This window comes from Phascolarctos cinereus, unplaced genomic scaffold (assembly GCF_003287225.1).
Source record: "Phascolarctos cinereus isolate Bilbo 61053 unplaced genomic scaffold, phaCin_HiC Scaffold_5;HRSCAF=322, whole genome shotgun sequence".
Classification (NCBI taxonomy): Eukaryota; Metazoa; Chordata; class Mammalia; order Diprotodontia; family Phascolarctidae; genus Phascolarctos; species Phascolarctos cinereus.
In genome coordinates, this window is record NW_027555958.1 from 42,887,421 (window position 1) to 42,907,084 (window position 19,664).

At 39.3% G+C, this 19,664-nt stretch overlaps 1 protein-coding gene across 6 annotated transcripts; it reads left to right on the plus strand.

Annotated features, from left to right (window-relative positions):
- Nucleotides 1–5: 5 nt before the first annotated feature.
- TDRKH (tudor and KH domain containing) lies at nucleotides 6–18,279 on the plus strand. 6 transcript variants are annotated; one of them, XM_078154852.1, is made up of 16 exons: nucleotides 6–95; nucleotides 873–924; nucleotides 1,796–1,820; nucleotides 7,030–7,178; nucleotides 8,949–9,055; nucleotides 13,097–13,286; nucleotides 14,173–14,312; nucleotides 14,425–14,761; nucleotides 15,675–15,838; nucleotides 16,059–16,231; nucleotides 16,472–16,536; nucleotides 16,721–16,872; nucleotides 17,062–17,169; nucleotides 17,452–17,548; nucleotides 17,736–17,829; nucleotides 18,013–18,279. In XM_078154852.1, exons 4-15 carry the CDS (start codon nucleotides 7,031–7,033, stop codon nucleotides 17,789–17,791), a joined length of 1,737 nt encoding a protein of 578 aa, XP_078010978.1. In that variant the 5' UTR covers nucleotides 6–95; nucleotides 873–924; nucleotides 1,796–1,820; nucleotide 7,030; the 3' UTR covers nucleotides 17,792–17,829; nucleotides 18,013–18,279. The 6 variants fall into 6 exon arrangements, with proteins under 6 accessions (XP_078010978.1, XP_020860987.1, XP_078010977.1 ...); XM_078154851.1 differs by having other exon boundaries at nucleotides 27–137; XM_021005328.2 differs by lacking the exon at nucleotides 1,796–1,820.
- Nucleotides 18,280–19,664: the final 1,385 nt, after the last annotated feature.

Genomic DNA, 19,664 nt, shown 5'->3' on the forward strand with positions numbered 1-19,664 from the left:
ATTGGCTGAAGCGAGGCCCGCAGCTCCCCTAGTCAGGGTGTGAGGAGACGGCGACTGGGGGAGCCGAGGGAACGACGGCTGTTCTCAGAGGAGCGGTATAAGTCGGGGCCGGGTCGGAAGAGGCAGTTTAGAGCTAGGTCCGAGAGCCCGTCAGAAGATAGAATGGAGTTAGGAAGAGCGAAGCGGCTGGAAAGAGGCCAAGAGTCGAGGGGCGGCGGGGATGGGAAGAGGGGGTTTGGGGAAGATGGAGAACCCGGGCCTTGTGGGGAGGGGGTTGAGGAGTCGAGTCAAGAAGCATTTATTAAGCGCTTCCTTTGAGAAGAAAAAAGGAAGAGGCTTGGGCAAGGGCAGGGAGGCAAAGGGAAGGACCGGGGGAAATAGGGGAGTAAGAGCGTGGGGAGGGACCCGAGATGGGGTGAGGCCTGGGGAAGTGGGGAGGGGGCCGAGAAGACGAGCCATAGGGCCTAAGTTTGGGAGGGTCGGGGCATTGGCGAGGAGGCCTGGGAATGTAGGGAGAGCGAAGAAGGGCTGAGGAGATGGAGGGGGAGGAGGAGGAATAGAAAAAGGGATTGTGTGAGTGGGAAGGGGGAATGCTAAGGTTGACGTTGGCTTGGAGATAGGAGGAGTCTAAGGATGGGGGGGGGGAGTAGGTAAGGATATAGGGAACCGAGTCTTTTGTCAGAGAGTTCATGCTAAAGTAGTCAGTAAGCCATAGGCATCTTAAGTACTGTTTTTATGGCCGCCTTAACTACAAAAATCATTGACTGAAAAGAAAAGACTCTTCCCTCAGTGTAATTTAGGATTTAGCAATGCTGGAATAAGTTGGAGAAGCTATTTTTATTTTTATGTAGTCTAAACCCCTAATTCTACAGATGAGAAAACTGATTCCCAGAGAGGTTAAGTGATTTGCCCAAGATTACACAGGTAAGAAACCAAAATTTAAACCCAGGTTTTCAACTTCAAAGCCAGCTACATTGCTTCATATCATATCAGTTCTGAGCAGTCTGAAAAAAGTCAGGCCCCGGGGGTGGAGGAGTTATAGTTGTCACTTTGCCTTCAGGCTTTTTTTTTCTTTAATTGCCCTTTTAATAGAATCATCACTTGCTACCTAGTTTTTGCCTTTATTACTAAACTCAATTATTTGATCCCCACCTTATCTGCCACCCTCCTAGTGCAGGTAGCATTATTTTGGAATTGGCTGAAAACTGACAGTTTTCAAAGTCTCTGTTTTTAGTCCCTGCCTCTTTCTTAAGGGAAGGGTTTGAAATTTTTTCTTCAGTTGGTTTTTACATGTAAAAGAAGACTGTGGATCTTTAGCCTCTGGTGGATCTAAAAATGCTCTTATTGTCTTGAGGAACATTAATTCTTGGTTTGTTAAAGCTCCCTTTAGAAGCAGTTATTTGGCTTTATTTCATGATTTTTAAAAGGTAATTTGGTACAAAAACATGTATTAGTTATTATCAGCTTGTTTGCAGTGCAGTGGAAACAAACATTTTTACATATCAATTTAAGGTTTAAAAACATTTTCTTGGCTTCAGCTTTGTGTGTAAGCAAATATCCTCATGTTTTTCTGTCTGGATCTGAGATTTCATCTATGTTAAGGAGTTCCTGGTAAGGAAACACCTTCTACCAATAATGATTTACAATTTAAAGTCTAACAAAGTTGCCTAGTACGTTGAGAAGTTAATCGACTTGCCCAAGGTCACACAGCTAGTATTTAGAACTCTGTTCTTCTGACTCAGAAGGCGTCCCTTTATACACTAGACCACAATGCCTTTCTGTTCCCTTTGTACAGATGAGGAAACAGAGACTCAAAAGAGGTAAGTGATTTGCCCAGGATCACCCAGGTAGTGTCAGAGTCAGTTTCCATCTGACTTGGAGGTTAGTGCTTTTTTTTTTCTTTTAATTTTATTTTTCCACACTTCCCATATGCCAAGGAGGAAAGTTGAGTGGAGTAATGCAAAATATTTAGTTGTGGGGGATAATTCTGATAGCAAAATTGCAAATTTTCCCATTTTGAATACTTTGAACTCTCAACTCTGACTTATTTTAGCTATAGTATGGATTCTTTTGTGCCTGCACTTTCTTTTCAAGTACTGTATTATTTATCATTGCTAGAGTTGGGTTCACAGGTCTCAGATGTTCTATTTTCAAAAGAAGGTATGGGAGGGTATGATCGTCCTTGAGCAGAATTAACTACTTTGAGTTGAATTGTAGGCTTTCCCTGCATTCTTATATCTTTGTAGAATGGTCAGAGATTCTGGCATTCTCTCTTTTCCATGTATTGCTCTCCCATTCCGTTTTAAGTAATAAAATCAAGTAAGCATCTAGTAATAGTAATTTATCTCCATTTCTTTTATTTTATCTTTCACTTTTAAACTTTTTATCCACTGGTGTTCATGACAGAGTATGTATATATCTAAATCATAAATTTAGCCTTTAATTTAGCAATAAACAAGTATGATATATATTCTCTTATGATACATACATTCTCTACCAAGAGGGCAATAAAACTTTAATTAGCCTAGCTTTTGATTTTGTAGTGATTAAGATTATTTAAATTTAGTCTTTGGTACAGATGGGCTTGTCATATAAATCCATTCATATCAGCAAATGTTGGTGCTTCTCAAATCGTACCTCTGATGTGAGGAAGATTTAATGGTAGATTATTGGCTTTATGGCTCTCATTTATAATTACTTCAAACTTCCTTTGCCACTTCTGCCTTCTCTTGCTCAAACTGCTTTGAGTTCCTCAAGTTTGGAGTGCATTCTTTCCAGATAGGACTAAAGACCAATGGAAATAAAACTGTTTGCATTGCTGCAGTTGCGATCTTACTGAAAACAATGGGATTGGTTAGTATCTTAACTATTCTTCCTTCCCTCTGTTTTGGAAGGGGAGCATTTGGATTCTTAGGTGCCACTTCTTCTGAGATCCCTCTTTCATTCCATTCTGATCTCTCTAACATGCTTATCATAGATTTACTTATGTCTTCAGTCCCCTTTATAAGATTATATAAGATTCCTGAAGGTAAGGTTTTTATAAATCTAGTGCCTGATAGAGTTCCTTATATGTAACAGATATTTAATTTTAGTTGAATGCTAAAGCCCAATCAATTTGGCTTCAGTTTCCCCTTTTTTCATACACTTTGATATGAATGGGAAATGAGAATACTGACCAACAAAAAAGGGTATTTGGAAGCTCAGATACTTTTCTGAAAATACTTTCTTGTGCTTTCAATTCAGTTTTAAAAAACACTTATTAAGTACCCAACTACTTGACCATCACTGCCCTGGGTGCTGACAGTGGATATTAAGTTGCAAAGATGTCAAACCCCTTGTAGCTTACCTTCCTCTTCATACCTTATACACAGTACCAGAGTGTTAGGAATTTGGCTGTATCCAGAACCTTTGACTTCGGTCCAGATGTTTTCTGATGGGAGGAGTACATTCCCTTCTGGACTGCCTGAGATAGCTGTAATTGGGTCTTAGTACTGGCACGTTCTTCCTTAGTCAGCTAGCATTTATTAAAGTACCTACAACGTGCTCAGGCACTTTACTAAGCACTGGGAATACAAAGCAAGGCATAAAATAGTCCCTCCTCTTTAGGAGTTCGTGCTCTAATGGGGGAGACAACATGCAAACCCAAACAAGATGTATTAAGCATAGTGGCCAGTTATGTAAAAACCCACAATCATGAATTTTAGAATGCAGCCAAAAGAGGATTGGCATTTAGATCAAACTGTTGCTAGGGTGCTGATTGAGCTAGTGCTCTTACATATGGTAGGTTGCTTGCCTTAAAATTTAGAGTTGGAAGCAGAGGAGAGAAAGGGAGGGAGGACAGCTCAAATGGAAAATATAGCATTTGTTATTTAAAGTTATGTAGTTTAAAGTACAAAATTAAGAAAGAAATCTTAGCATATACTGTTGTTCCAAACTATTGTTTTGACTAAGCATTTGGAATTTATGGATAAAGCCATTTTAACTGAATCAGTATTATATACATTAATATAGTAGAGGAACTAAGCTTACAAAGTACCTTTAAGGAAAATAACATTATAAGCCTAATATAAATAATATTTACACTGTGTTAATGACTTTATAATATAGATGTATTGAGACTTGTTCAAAGAAAACCTTTTTCTCTTAGGAAGGACCTTTTTTTTTTTGTCTTTAGTTTCTCCAAAGCCCATTATTGTTATGTAAGGCCTCAAAATTAAAATCAAGTAACACTGTCTTTTAAAGAAAGCCTACCAAAAAAGAAAATCTGCCTATCTTTACTGGGAGGGATCTGAAAAGTTTTCCTTTTTGGAGAACAACTGACTTATGTACACAGTAATTTGAGACAGAAATTTTGTAATCATAAAATTTTGTACACACAAACCTCAATCCAGTCAGGGTCTCCTTTGCCAAAGACAGTTTACCAGAAATTACTTGGATCCTACAAGGTAAGAGTGGACATGCAAATTTACTATAGGAAAAACTGCAAGCTCAGTAGACAGCAGTAAAGGTTTGGGGTATTTTTTTGGTGGGGAGATAGGAGTGGGAGCCAGGCTGGGTAAGAGTGTATAGTACTATTGTTAAAAGCTTTATGAACACACTACGGTTTGCCTACACAAAACTGGATTAAGGACTTGGATCCAGGTCCTGCCACTCCAAGTTTAGTGCTTTGTCTGGTCTTCCAGATTTAATTCCATCTTGGTTGTTGCAGTGGCAGTACTGCTCCTCTTGCATCTGAAATAGGAATTATTGTCTTTCAGGGAAGAGCACATTTAAAACTGACAATTTATTTTAGAGTAGATTTTGTTTTCATCCATATTTCTAGCATTATTAGGACTGAACCAGATTTCTTTTGCCATCATTTAAATTGCATTTTTTGGGCCAATAGTCATATGAACTAAAGGATTTTTTTCCCATCCCTGAACAAACCCAATGGGAAAACACCTTTTGATTTGCTGGTGACAGTAAACCACAGATTTCAACCTGTAGCCTCACAAAGCTGCCTGAATTGGTAGAAGGCTTTTCAGTTGACTAATTGATTTGGATTGTCTTGACTATTCAAGTTAATGGAACTACTTTGAATATAATCTTCCTAACACAGAAACATGAAACCACATAACATGTAAAGCCTCTTCCCTTTCTCCCTTTTACTGCCTCTCCAAGAACAACAACAAAGAAGTATAGCTTTTAAAAAAGGGCTCTTTAGTTTCTGTGAATACATGATGAACAAAAGGGAATGATAAGATCATCCTGGGGAAATAAATTGAAATCTGATTGTGAAGGACTTCAAATGCTAAAGAGAAGAGTTTGTATTTTAACTCAAAAGCAGTAAAGAGCCACTAAAGTGTTCTTGAACTGGAGAACTTGGTTAGACTTGTATTTTAGGACTATCGCTGTGGTAGTTGCACAGAGAGGATGGATAGGAGAAGGGAGAACCTAGTCAGGACACGAATTGAGTGCTGTAGCAGTAGTCCAGGTGAGAAGTGATGAGAACCTGAACTAAAGTGGTTGAAGAATAGAGAGAAGGGGACAGATATGAGAGGTGTTCTAGAGTTAGACTCAACAAGACTTGGCAACTTAATGGATGTGGGTTGAAAAGGGGAAGGGAACAGGCATTTTTATTGTATAGCACCTACTATGTGCCAGGCACTGTTCTAAGCACTTCACAAATATTATCTCATTTGATCTTCAAAACAAACCTGGGAGGTATGATGGCTGTCATTCCCATTTTATACTTGAGGAAAACTGAGGCTGATAGAGATAAGTGATTTGTGTCTAGTGGCACACAACTAATTAAGGGCCTGAGCCAATATTTGAATTCAGATCTCCCTAACTCCAGGCCCAGCTCTATACCCCATTGTACTACAGGATGCCACTAAGAATAGGGAGTACTTCAGTGTGATTCTGAGAGTGCAAAGCTGAGTGACTGAGGTATTCTTGATAGAAATAGAAAAGTTGGGAAGTATAGGTTTAGGAGGAAAGATGACTTCTAGGTAGTAATGTCCAGCAGGCAGTTGGAAACATGTTGGTTTGAGAGTTATCTGCAAAGAGGTGATAGTTGAAATGGTGGGAGCTAATGGAATCACCAAGAAATGATGTAGAGAGAGACAAGAGAAGGGAGCCCAGGACAGAGCCCCAAGGTATACTCACCCATAAGGGCTAGGACGTAGATGATGATCTTGCCATAAAACTGAGAGGAATTAGGTAGGTAGGGGAAAAAAACCTGTGAGAGAGAGAATAACCAGGAGCTGAACATAGTCAGAATTTCAAATACTACAAAGAGTTCAGGAAGGATAATGGCTGAGAAAAGGCCGTTTGATTTAATGACTAGCAAGATTGCAGCCTTGGCGAGAACAGTTTTAGTCGAGTGGTAAGGTCAAAAGCCCCATACCAAACTTTACTATCGATTCTATTCTGTGTGCTAATGCAGAGCAATTTTCCTAAATCTTAGCACTGATGTCAGCATAACACAGTTGAAAAAGCCATGGACTTGAGAGCCAGGACCCGAGTCTGAATCCCATCTCAGACACTTAACCGATTGTGTGACCCTGGGCAAGTCACTTAATCTTTGTTTCTTCCTTTATAAAATGATAATATCTGTAGCACTTAACTCTGAGTTGTGAAGGTTGAATGAAAATCATCTGTAGATGTAAAGCACTTTACAAACTTCATAAACTTTATTGTTACCTTGATACTCTTATTCAGTAACGTTTTATTGGTTAGCATGACTTTCGAAGTCCTTCATAATCTGATCCCATCCTACTCTCCAACTTTAACTCCTTTTATCATCTAAGCTCCAGCTAAGCTGGTTTGTTCATTGTTTTTAAATCTCATGAGTTTGAGTGTGTATTTTTCTAGGGTTGGGCAGCAGAAAGACAAATTAAGTTTCTTTTTACTTGTGGTCTTCAGTTGCTTGCCCAGTGAGTCAGGTTTCTCACTTTGGAGTTGATACTTGGAATTTGGACAAAAGTGTTGCTAGCCACACATAAGTTTTGATTGAAAGCTCGCTTTGTTTCCCCTCCCATGCTTCAGAATGCAGGTTAGAACTCCAGAGAAAATGGCCACTGAGTGGTCTTTTTGGACAAACCTGTCAACCATTCAGAAAATAGCACTGGGCCTTGGAATTCCAGCCAGCCTGACTGTTGCTTACATCCTCTATCGAAGGTATAGAGAAAGCCAAGGTACGTATTTTTGTGTATATGCATATAGATGATGGAAAGTGTTAGAAACTGACATACTTCATTAACCTGAAGTCAAATGTATTAAATATTGTAGACTTGTTAATTTATTGTATTACAACTAGAACAACGTAAGGGGTCTTTGCCAACTGGCTGCACTTCTAGTAGCACAGAGACACTGTTCTTTTTTGTTACCACAACTCTTCAAATAGCAGATAGTCTGTAGACTGAGATACCAATTCATCTGTCCTTTTCTAAGAGCTCTATTGATCTAAGTAGGGAACCAGCATTAAACTTGTAGTGGGTTCTTTTTTAAAAATAAGTTTTCATTGATGTCTTTTTTTCACATCACCATAATTTCCCCCAGTATGCTTCCCTGTCCCAGAGAGCTAGCCCATACAACAAATGATATTTTTAAGACAAAAAAGAAAAAGAGGGGGGATAACCCCACGTAACCGCTCGATACATTGAAAAAGTCTGAAAATATGTGCAATGTACAATACTTCTGAACCTCCCATCTCTTCTATCAATTCATGTTTGTTCTTTGTAATTTTGCAACATTCACTTTTTGAATTTTTTTGGTGGTTATTTCCATTTATATTGTTGTGGTCTTTGGATATATTGTTTTCTTGGCTCTGCTTACTTTATTCTGCATCAGTTCTCGTAGATCTTCCCATGTTTCTCTGTAGTCATCACACACATAATTTCTTACAGCAGAGTAATATTCCGTTACATTCATATATCACAATTTGTTTGGCCATTCCCTAGTTGATGAGTATGTACTTTGTTTTGAATTGTTACCGCAAAAAAAAATGCTACTTTAAATATTTTGGTGTATGTGGAGACTTATTATCAGTGACCTCCTTGGGGTATAAGCCTAGTACTAGAATTCTGGGTCAAAGGGTATGGACATTTTTAGCCACTTTATTTGCATACTTCCAAATTGTTTTCTAAAATACTTGTACTGATTCACAGCTCCACCAATAATGCACTAGGGTGCCTATCTTCCCACAACCCCTTCAAGAATAAGTATTCCCATCTTTTTTCATCTTTGCCAGTATACTGGGTAGAAGATAAAACCTTATAGTTATTTTGATTCGCATCTTGTTAGTGCTTTGGAGCGTTTTTCTTTGTGCTTGTTAATAGTTTGCAATTCTTTTGAGACATGATTGTTTATATCCTTTGACCACTTATCTTTTGGGGAAATGGCTTTTGATCTTATATCTGTTGATGTGTGCTTGTAAGTATAATTGCCCCATTCTTTTTATATGTACCTTCCTCTTCAGCCTTGAGGAGAGGTTAGTCTCTTCTCATTCACACCTTCTCCACTAATGGGCTGTGTTTCTAGGTTTAAATGGATTGTAAAAATTTGGTGAGATAAACTCTGAATCTGAACAGAAAATGCAGGCAAGTCTGGACTTCTAGGTCACTGTCTTCTAGGATTCTTTCCTGGAAACATCAAAGACATTTTGAAATTAGAAGCCCCTCTGAAGCTTAGCACACCTTCCTTATAGGACTTTGGAGCTTTTCCTGCTTTGGCCTCTGTGAAGCAGCATCCCACAGAGCTATCCTGTCTGCCAGTCACATCTTCTGTAATCTTTAAGTTCCCATTCAGAAAGCCCCTTCATTTGTTGCCGTTACTGAGTTTCTTTACCCATTTTCTTCCTTGGCTCCTCTTGTTTTTGACAGTCAGGTGTTAGAGGTAGAAGTCAGGGAACAGGGGTTATTATGTTAGCCTTTGGCCTTAGGATTTATCTGATGGTCATTTTATAGAAGAACGGCTGACGTTTGTTGGGGAAGATGATATTGAGGTGGAGATGCGGGTCCCTCAGGAGGCTGTGAAGCTGATTATTGGCCGGCAAGGAGCCAATATTAAACAGGTAAGTATGCCAGCTTTCATACGTATTTTGTGGTTGTGGATTTTACCCCCCTCCCCTCAGAAACACCACATGCACATACGTAAAACAAGCTGCCTTCAGAGAAAAGCACCTTTGGCAAGTTAAATTGCTCCCTTTAGATGGCAGATGGCTTTCATTCTATTTCATTATATAAGGTTCTTACATTCAAGAAATGGATTACTTGATTACTCAGAAATTTACTTTGTAGATAATTTACCATAAATAGTAAGTTCTAGACTGGATGATTTTCCCTGGTATGCATCGTATATCTGATAAATCACCTTCCTCTTTTGTCAGTTAGAAAACTGAAAAAGCAACTTACCATCTCCCTAACCCAAGTAATAATTAGGAAAATAAAAATGTTTCACAAATGGGGAGAATCTGAGTAAGTAAGTTTCTCTGATTTCATTTTTTTCCAATTACATGTAAAAAAATTTTAACATTCATTTTATTTTTAACTTTGAGTTCCAAATTCTCTCTCTCTCTCTGTCCCTCTTCTCTCCCCTCGTTAAGAAAACAAGCAGTTTGATACAGGTTTTATATATACGCAGTCATGTAAAACATTTCCATCTTAGTCATGTTATGAAAGAAAACACAGGACACCTCCCACCCCCCGAAAAAAAAAGGAAAAAGAAAATTTTTAAATTTTGAGAAATATATGCATTCAGACTCCATCAGTTCTTTCTCAGGAAGCGGATAGCATTTTTCATCATGGGTCCTTCAGAATTGTCTTAGCTATTCTAAGTCATTCACAGGTGATCATCATACAGCAGTGGTGTTGCTTGTACAGTGTTCTTCTGGTTCTGCTTACTTCACTTTGCATCAGTTCATGTAGTCTTTCCAGGTTTTTCTGAAAACATCCTGCTCATCATTTCTTATAGCAAAATAATATTCCATCACAGTCATATACCTCAACTTATTCAGCCATTCCTCAGTTGATGGGCATCCCCTCAATTCTGGTTCTTTGCCACCACAAAAAGAGAAAAAGAGCTCCTATAAATATTTTTGTACATATAGGTCCTTTTTTTTTTTAATATCTTTGGGATACAGATCTAGTAGTGGTATTGCTGGGTCAAAGGGTATGCACAGCATAGCCTTTTGGTCATAGTTCTGAATTGTTCTCCAGAATGGTTGGATCAGTTCACAACTCCACCAACAGTGCTTTAATGTTCCAATTTTCCCACATCCCCTCCAACATTTATCATTTTCCATTTTTGTCATATTAGCCAATCTGATAGGTGTGAGTTAGTACCTCAGATATGTTTTAATTTGCATTTCTCTAATCAGTAGTGATTTAGAGAATTTTTTTTCATATGACTGTAAATAGCTATGATTTCATCATCTGAAAACTGTCCATTCATATCCTCTGACCATTTATCAATTGGGGAATGGCTTGTGATTCTTATAAATTTGACTCAGTTCTCTATATATTTGAGAAATGAGGCCTCTAGCAGAGAAACTTGCTGTAACTTTTTTTCCTCAGGTTTTTGCTTTCCTTCTAAACTTGGCTGCATTGGTTTTGTTTGTGCAAAACCTTTTATAGTTTAATGTAATCAAAATTATCCAATTTATATCTTATAATGTCTGTCTCTTGTGTGGTCATAAATTCTTCACTTATCTACAGATCTGACAGGTGAACTATTCCATTCTCCCCTAATTTGCTTATAATGTCACCCATTATGTCTGAATAATGAGCCAATTTTGACCTTATCTTGGTATATGGTATGAGATGTTGGTCTCTACCTAGTTTCTGCCAAAATGTTTTCTAGTTTTCCCAGAAATTCTTTTGAAATAGTGAGTTCTTGTCCCAAAAGCTTGGATCTTTTGATTTATCAAACACTAGATTATATAGTCATTTACTACTGTATATTGTGTCCCTGATCTGTTCAACTGATTGTTTTGATTACTGCTGCTATGTAATGTAACTTGAGATCTGATACAGCTAAACTACCTTCCTTCCATGTTTTCTTCCATTGATTCCCTCTATATTCTTGACTTTTTGTTCTTCCAGATGAATTTTGTATTATTTTTTTCTAGCTCTATAAAATAATTTTTTGGTAGTTTGGTATGGCACTGAATAAATTAATTTAGGTGGAATTGCCATTTTTATTATATTGGTTCAACCTATCCATGAGCAATTAGTATATTTCTAATTACTAAGATCTGATTTTATTTGTGTGAAAAGTATTTTGTAATTGTGTTGATATCATTCCTGGGTTTATCTTGTCAGGTAGACTCCCAAATAGTTTTTATTGTGTACTGTTATTTTAAATGGAATTTTTCTTTCTATCTCTTGCTGCTAGACTTTGTTGGTAATATGTAGAAATACTGATGATTAATGTGGATTTATTTTATATCCTTCAACTTTGCTAAAGTTCTTAATAATTTCAACTAGTGTTTTAGTTGATTCTCTGGGATGTTTCAAGTGTACCGTCATATCATCTGCAAAGAGTAGTAGTTTTGGTTCCTCGTTGCATATTCTAATTCTTTCCATTTCTTTTTCTTCTCTTATTGCTGTACCTATAATTTCTAGTACAATATTGAATAATAGTGATGATAGTGAACATCTTTTCTTAACTCCTGATCTTATTGGGAAGGCGTCTAGCTTATCTCTATTACAATTAATGCTTGCTGATAGTTTTTGTTAGATGCTGCTTATCATTTTAGAAAGGTTTCATTTCCTAAGATACTTAGGGAATTGATTTGTGATGAGAATAATGCACCATTTTCCAGCTGATAAATGGTCAATGTGTATGAAATTTTCAGAAGAAGAAATCCAAGCTAAAAATAACCATATGAAAAAATGCCCTAAAAGGCTAATAATTAGAGAAATACAAATTAAAACAACTCTAACGTTTTACTTCATACCTATCAGATTGGCACGGTTGACCCAAAAAAAGAAAACAACAGATTCTGGAGGGATTCTGGGGTAAACAGGTACATTACTGTACTGTTGGTAGAACTGTGAACTGATTGAACCCTGCTGAAAAGCAATTAAGAAATATGCCAGAAAGCTTTTAAACCATGTATATCATTTGACCCAGTGTATGTCATTTAGGTCACAAAGAGAGGAAAAGGACTTGTATGTATATTTATAGCAGCATTTTTTGTGGTGGCAAAGAAAGGATGCCTGTTAGTTGGAATGGCTGAATATGTTATGATATATGATTATGATAAAATAGTTATGCTGTGAGAAATAATAAAGGGGATGGTTCAGAGAAACCTGGGAAGACTTGTATGAACTGATACAGTGTAAAGTGAGTTAAAAAGGAGAACAATGTATATCATAGCAATAATACTGTAAAGACTAACAATTTTGAAAAACTTCAGAACTCCAGTCAAGAACAGTGACTAACCACTATTCCTGAAATCTAGTAATGAAATATGCCACCTACCTCCTGATAGAGAGGTGAAGTACTTGAGTACAGAATGAAACCTTTTTTATTTTTTGACCTATGACCAGTGTGGGAATATGCTTTGTGTGGGCCAGGGAAAATGGAGAGAATGCAGACGTGAAAATAAAATAAAATAGACTTGGAAAAAAAAAAGAATCTGCTTGAAGGTTAAAAAAAGTATTACAAACCAGAATAATTTTTTTTAAAGTTAACTGCTTTTTAAATTGTTCTTTGTCAGTATTCATTCATTGCCTGTCAATGCAAATAAAGTAAAGATTAATTGGGTTTCCACTTAGGAGATGAATCAAGGAGTTGGCTAGATAGTCACTGTCTCTCCTTCCATCTCCCTAGAGCACCCATAGTTCAGATTAAAGAATCAGTAACTAGTTCTCATGAGGCCTCTTCTTTAAATAAAAATATTTTTTTCAATTAACCAATATAGATTTTTCTTTTCTTCCCATACCCTATTAAAAAAAAAAACTAAAGCCCTTGCAACAAGTATGCATACTCAAGCAAAACACATTGTCACGTTGGCTATGTCCAAACATGGGGTCCCTTCATAAGGCCTACCACATATATAGACATGCACACTTTCCATCTCCTCCTTCTTCCCCTGTCCTCTCTGCAGTTGAGGAAGCAAACTGGTGCTCGTATTGATGTGGACACAGAAGATGTAGGTGAGGAGCGGGTGCTGCTCATCAGTGGCTTTCCTGTCCAGGTTTGCAAAGCCAAAGCAGCAATCCACCAGATCCTGACAGAGAACACCCCAGTGTATGAACAGCTTTCAGTACCTCAGAGATCTGTGGGCAGAATTATAGGTACTGTTGTCTCCCTTTAATGCTTCCTTCTTTCTGTATCTTGCATCTTCATATCATCTTAAGAGTATTTCTTGGTCAGTGTCATCTCCATAAGGGGAGATATCGAAAAGATGTTGATGGCAGACAGTTTTACTCACTTTATCTCAAATATGATCCCAAAATACAAAATAGATTCAAAAAGGATTTAGAAAAATTCATGGGTGGTAGATTCACAAAGGATTAAACAAAAGGTAAGTCTGCTTGCTCATGGTATATCTTTAACCTTTGAGGAGAATACATAGTTTCCCATAAAGTATTATCCCTTTGTGCTACTGTAAGAGAGATCTTAAAATTTTATAGTACTTAATAGTATTCAGATTGCTTTTGATAATCTGATTTTCCATGCACCTCATAACTCCTCTGTTTAAATAGGCAGGGCTGGTACTATCCCTCGGTTACAGATGAGTAAACAGACTCAGTATTGACATCTCCAATGTCATAAAGTTATGAGTGCCCCACAGCAGGGACTAGAACCCAGTTCTTCTCATTAACTTGTTTAGTGCTCTTTCTACTATCTCACTTTAGTAGAGTATTCTGGTTTATTTTAGGACTGAAAAGTGTAGCTTTCCTGAATGGTTTAGGAAAATAGAGTTATTTGGAGTGAAGGAATTGAATCTATCTGAATTTTTTAAATTAAAAGAAAAAAAATTAAACATTACTGGGAGGCAGTATTGGCAAGAAAGATTTCAGGAACTATTAGTTCCATAACTTTAAGTGTTCAAAACATTTATTAGGAACCTGGTGCTTGGCTCAGTTTGGAAATGAAAATTTATTCCTCCAAATTTTTCTAGTTGCTGCAAAGTATAAGGAGAGAAGCAGAGGAATTTGTGTGTGTATCTTTCTGCAGGGAGAGGTGGAGAGACCATTCGTGCCATCTGCAAGAGCTCTGGGGCCAAAATCACCTGTGACAAGGAATCAGAAGGGACATTGCTACTAACACGACTCATAAAGATCTCAGGAACACAGAAGGAAGTGGCAGCAGCCAAGGTGGGTATTGAGTAGAGCTGGGCATATGTATCTGAATGAGAAGAGCCCCTTCCCTCCTTGTCCTCATGACTTGAGGACCTGAGCTGATTTTTCCTTCTCTTTTTCTGGCAAGCATCTTATCCTGGAAAAAGTTTCAGAAGATGAAGAGCTTCGGAAGAGGATTGCTCATTCAGCAGAATCCAGAGTACAGCGCAAGCAGCCCATCAGTGTCAAGAGAGAGGAAGTGGCAGGGCCCGGGGGAGCTGGGGAGCCAGCCTTTCCTAAGGACATGAGCACCAGCAAGAAGCTGGTCCCCACACTGGCTGCCACTCCTAGCCGAGGAGGAGGAGGAGATGCAGCTGGGCTGAGACCAGAGCAGGTGGAACATTCTCATGAAAAGATGCTTAGTGACCACAGCTGCCAGGAGGACATGGGAGCCCAGGCTAGTCCAGAAATGCCAAAGTTTGAAAGTATGTTATCTCCAGTGACAGCTTTATTATTTATGCTAACCAATGGGGGAAGACTCACATGAGTTACAGATAACCAAAAAGACTTTATTTGTCTTGGAAATGAATCATAAGTCTTTGAAAATAGCAAATTGCTAAGTTAATAATCATTGCTCGTAATTATTCCAGCAGTCCATTTTCAAAGTACAAATGGTGGCAAGAAAAGGCACCTCAAAAGTCTTTTGCTGAAAGCCTAGCAGTCCAGGGTTAAAGATTTTCTTCAGAAAAGCCAGCAACTAATTAAAGGTCAACTCTACCTTGGATTTATATATAGTATTCATTAAAACACTTCTGATTCATCATGAGGTGTGATTACAAAGGAATGAAACTGTTTTTCTCACGTGGTTTGTGGAATTAGTCTTGTTACTTTGTAGTCATATATCATGTCATAAGATATATATATCTTTACAACATCTCTGAAAAAGGAAATCCCGGGAACTAGAAGTTTTTTCTTCCATCAGTGGAAGCTGTGGAGTATAGAATGGTAAATGAGGACCTCTGGGTCCATGGAGGGAGTCTGAGGCCAGGGTAGACACTAGGATACAAATCTCTTGCTACCCAGTGCCTAGCTTGCTCAGTCTTGTGTTACATCCGTCCTGTGGGGTTGTAACAGTCTCTAAAGGAGACCAACATCCAAAGGGATGTAAAATGTGACTGGGAATCTGAATTTATGTCATGGCCATGGTTTTGTTATGGGAAAGGAGCAAAAGAAATGTAAAAATCCTCATTCAGTATTTCTCTCTTCAGTGAATCATTCTGTTTTGTTTTTGAGTATTCTAAAAGCTGAAAGCTACCACTTCCTTAGCCCTATTCTCTCATTTACCAGCCTGGGATGGTTTTTTCATAGCCACCAACCTCAACCCCATAATGTGTTTAGTCCCCAGCCCTGACTTCAGTTTCCATGCTGACGAGTATCTAGAAGTCTATGTGTCTGCCTCTGAAAACCCCAGCCATTTCTGGATCCAGATTATTGGCTCCCGCAGCTTACAGTTGGACAAGCTGGTCAACGAGATGACCCAGTACTATGAGAACAGTCAGTCAGTGAGTTGCCACATGGACCAGGGGGTGATGGGGATAACAGGGCTTGAGGGAAAGGAGTATCTCCCACCTTTCTCTTTCTGTGTATTTTATTTTTTCTTTGGGAACCAGTTTTCTGTGGCTCCTATGGTCATTTATTCTCATCTCTGACCTTTTGTTGTCTGTCCCATCTATTTGTCATTGCCACCTTCTCCCTTTCCTTACCTCTGACTTGCACATGTAGCCTGAAGATCTGACCGTGCACGTGGGTGACATTGTAGCAGCACCTTTACCTACAGATGGACCCTGGTATCGGGCCCGGGTCCTGGGTACCCTGGAGAATGGGAATCTGGATCTCTACTTTGTTGACTTTGGAGATAATGGGGAGAGCCCACTCAAGGACTTGAGAGCTATCAGGTCAGTCATATTTGGATGTATGGCGAGAGGTCAGATTAAAATCTTAATTCCAATTAACTCATCCCTGTCAGTTGGAGAGATTGTAGAAAGCTCATTAATTAGGAGATTTGGAATGGAACCGATTTTAAGAATAGATTAGATCTGCCCATACATTATGTAGTCTAAAAGCAGGGAGACTAGATGACTTTTATGACTTGTCATAAGAGTCTTAACTACAGTTTTCTATGTTTTTTACTTCAGGAGTGACTTCCTAAGCCTCCCATTCCAAGCAATAGAATGTAGTCTAGCAAGGATTGTTCCCTCAGGTAAGTTAGCTGTGTGATTTGGTCTCAGGGTAGAATGAGTCCCACATAGCACATTGGAAAAATCCTATTTTGTCTGCCTGCTTGACAGAACTTCCAGGAGCTCAGACCACTTCTGTAAAGAAGATAGGCAATCTCCTGATTTCATTCCAATTCTCAGCACTAACTTCTTTGGCTGTTTCACCAGGTGAGCAGTGGGAAGAGGAAGCCCTAGATGAGTTTGACCGCCTCACTCATTGTGCAGAGTGGAAGCCTCTGGTAGCCAAGATCTCTAGCTATGTGCAAACAGGGATTTCTACTTGGCCAGAAATCCACCTTTATGACACAAGCAACGGACAGGTGAGGCCTAGAGGATCATTGGATTATCTTGGTTAGACAGAGATTTCGTACCCTGTTTCTTTGTCTTTGGACTTTTTGGGTTACTCCTCATTTCCCTAAATTTCTCATCCTAGCCTTTTTCCCCTATTTTCATGACTAGCATAGAAAAAAAAATCTTTCTTAAACCCTTTCTGTTTTTTCCTCCTCCAGAATCTTGATATTGGGCTAGAACTAGTGCGCCAGGGTTATGCACTTGAACTCCCCCAAGACATGGGAGAAGAAGATGCTGCTGTCCCTGAGATGCTGCAGGATATATTGGTGGGTGAGCTCCAGTGGTGGTGTAGGGTGATGCCCCTGGGGGAGCCCAGGTGACAGCCTGTGATTCTGCCCCAGGCTCCTGGTAGTGGAGAGCCTTCCTTGGAGCCGAGATGGCTTCACCAGCTGACGAAAGGTGCTTTAGTTTACTCTCCAGAGCCAAACTTAGCTGCTTCCACAGATTTCTATAGTTCAGATTTAACATTGTAGAGGCAATGATGTGTTTGCTTCTCCCTCACCCCATTTACTAACACTTTCATCTTCTCTTTTCTGTCATTCCCTCAGGCCACAGAGACAGATGCCTCTCTAGACAGCCTGTTGTCTGAGGCCAAGAAGAGCCCCGGAGAGACACCACACACTCTCTCATGCCTCAGCTTATCAGGTAACCAACAATATTTCCTACCGTACCTCCTGAAACTCCTTGGTTGCTGCCTTCTCTTTCTCTGATCCAGACTAGGGGGATTGAATTGGAAAAGTTGAGTGAGGTCCTGGTTGTACCCATCCCGGGACCTTGGAAACAGTCTGCTAACGTTGTGTATTGCCTAATTTCCCCTCCTGTCTTTGCTTAGAAGCTGCCTCAGTTTCTGGTGATGATGGTGTCCTTGCAGAAGACGACTTGCTCTGATGTCTATGCTCTGACTGCATCAGCCATCTGCCTGCTGTGTGAGTGGGGCTCTCTGATTTGTGTCTTATGGAGCAGGAAAACGGTGAGGGGTGAGGATGGGGAGCTACTGCATTCTCTCTTCCTTCTCCCTGATCCTCATGTTCCTTTTCTGTGGCTGTTATTCTCCAAGCTTGACTTGCTCCCATATATTGACCCTTTCTCATATTTGTGTCCATGCTTAGGAAGTGGCAAGGTATGGCATGGGAGCCTGTGGCTGGACAGAAAATCAAATTCCACAGAAGATGCCCCCACATTTCCTCCTTTGTGGGCTGCCTGCAAATTGGCCTGCTGTGAACCAAATATGGCTTCTTCTACTAGCAGAATGAAAAACTTTTCAGAAAAAGACTATATATGTGTGTGCGTGTGTATGTCTGTTATCAGATGCTGCTTTAGAAGGGCCTCCCTTAGCACCGCCCACAACCACTAGCAATAAAAGCATTTTCCCACCATGCAAGGTATTTGGTTGGAACTGGGGTAGAAAACAGGTGGTTAATTTAAGGTTCTGTTAGTTGGGAATAGGGATCATTCCGAAGTATACTTCATTTTATGAGATGACTTACTAGGAAAATTCTTAAGTTGTGAATTGAGGAAGTTCTGAGCCTCCACAGGCTCATGGGGTCTTTACAACCGTGGCTGAAGAGGTAGGGTATAAAGTCAACAGGGCTGAATCAAATAGCCCAAGGAAATGAGCAGGTGATGCTCCCTGCCAGCCTCAGCTGATGCCCTTATTACTGAACGCAAGATTTTTAAGAGTTGTTTCCCTTTTGAACCTAGGCTGTGGTGCAAGTAGGAAAACAACGAGGACTCAGGAATACATTGTAAGATGCCATGCTTTAGGTAGGTGCAATGCCTACTATATGTGTGAAATAAGTGTGTATGTAAAAATAGAGAAAACTGTAAGCCTCTGAGGGGAATCATTACTAAAGTTCTGTTTTTAAAATGACCTGAAAATCTGCCAGTTGAACTAGCAATAGAGGCAATCCTGTAGACATAAGGAGAGGCTGGAGGACCAAGTTGGGCTTTAAGTTCTCTGCCTTAATTTCATATGGATGTGAGAGGTCCCATCCAGGGAAGGGAGATGTCCCCTGATGAATTTTACATGCCTTAGTGTAGTATTGAAAAGACTGGGAATAACTGCCAGTTTTGGACCAGTGGGTAAAACATGTTTTAGTGTTTGGTGACGAGAAGAATCCAGAATTGGAAAGGCAGAGTCCTAGGCTCTGGTTCCCCATCTGCTCACTGTGACCTCACGTGTGATAGTGCGTGCTGATGTTTGTTCTGCAGCCTCCATTTCTCTGTCAGTAAGAATGATATTGGGAACGTGCAGGTGATAAGATACACGAAAGGGTTTTGAAAGGATGTGTGTACATAAATGCAAGGTGGTGATTTTTAATAGAAATGAACAGTGATTTCATTTCTTTTTGATATTTTACAACAAAAGTTCTTCATCTTTTGTGTGTCATGGACTTCTCAGAATATTTTTAATGCATACAGTAACACTGGGTGACAGAGGAAGCCAATTATATTGAAATGTAGTTTTCAAAATACTTTTTAAAATTCCCAGACCCTAGAGGTTAAGAGCCCTGTTTGAGGGGAAGAGTAAGATAGGAATAAATGAGCTAACATTTTTAGCTCCTAAGAATACCTTGAGTAGTAATCCAGATGTAGAAAGCTGCTGTTGGGCAAATCGTATCTCTCCATATCCACGATAAGGTTTTACTGCCTCAGAAAATTCCAATACTGACTGGTCAGTAATGGACCCTGATTCAGGAGAACCAGTAGTAGGTCCATGAAGCACTTTTTACATTTCCCCTCTAAGTAAACAACTACAATT

Excerpts from the sequence above, each read along its gene's own strand:
- TDRKH (XM_078154852.1), top strand. The coding sequence starts at position 7,031 with ATGCAGGTTAGAACTCCAGAGAAAATGGCCACTGAGTGGTCTTTTTGG. Across the intron at positions 9,056-13,096 it reads AAGGAGCCAATATTAAACAG|TTGAGGAAGCAAACTGGTGC; the intron begins GTAAGTATGCCA and ends TCCTCTCTGCAG. Across the intron at positions 14,762-15,674 it reads AGAAATGCCAAAGTTTGAAA|TCCCCAGCCCTGACTTCAGT; the intron begins GTATGTTATCTC and ends TAATGTGTTTAG.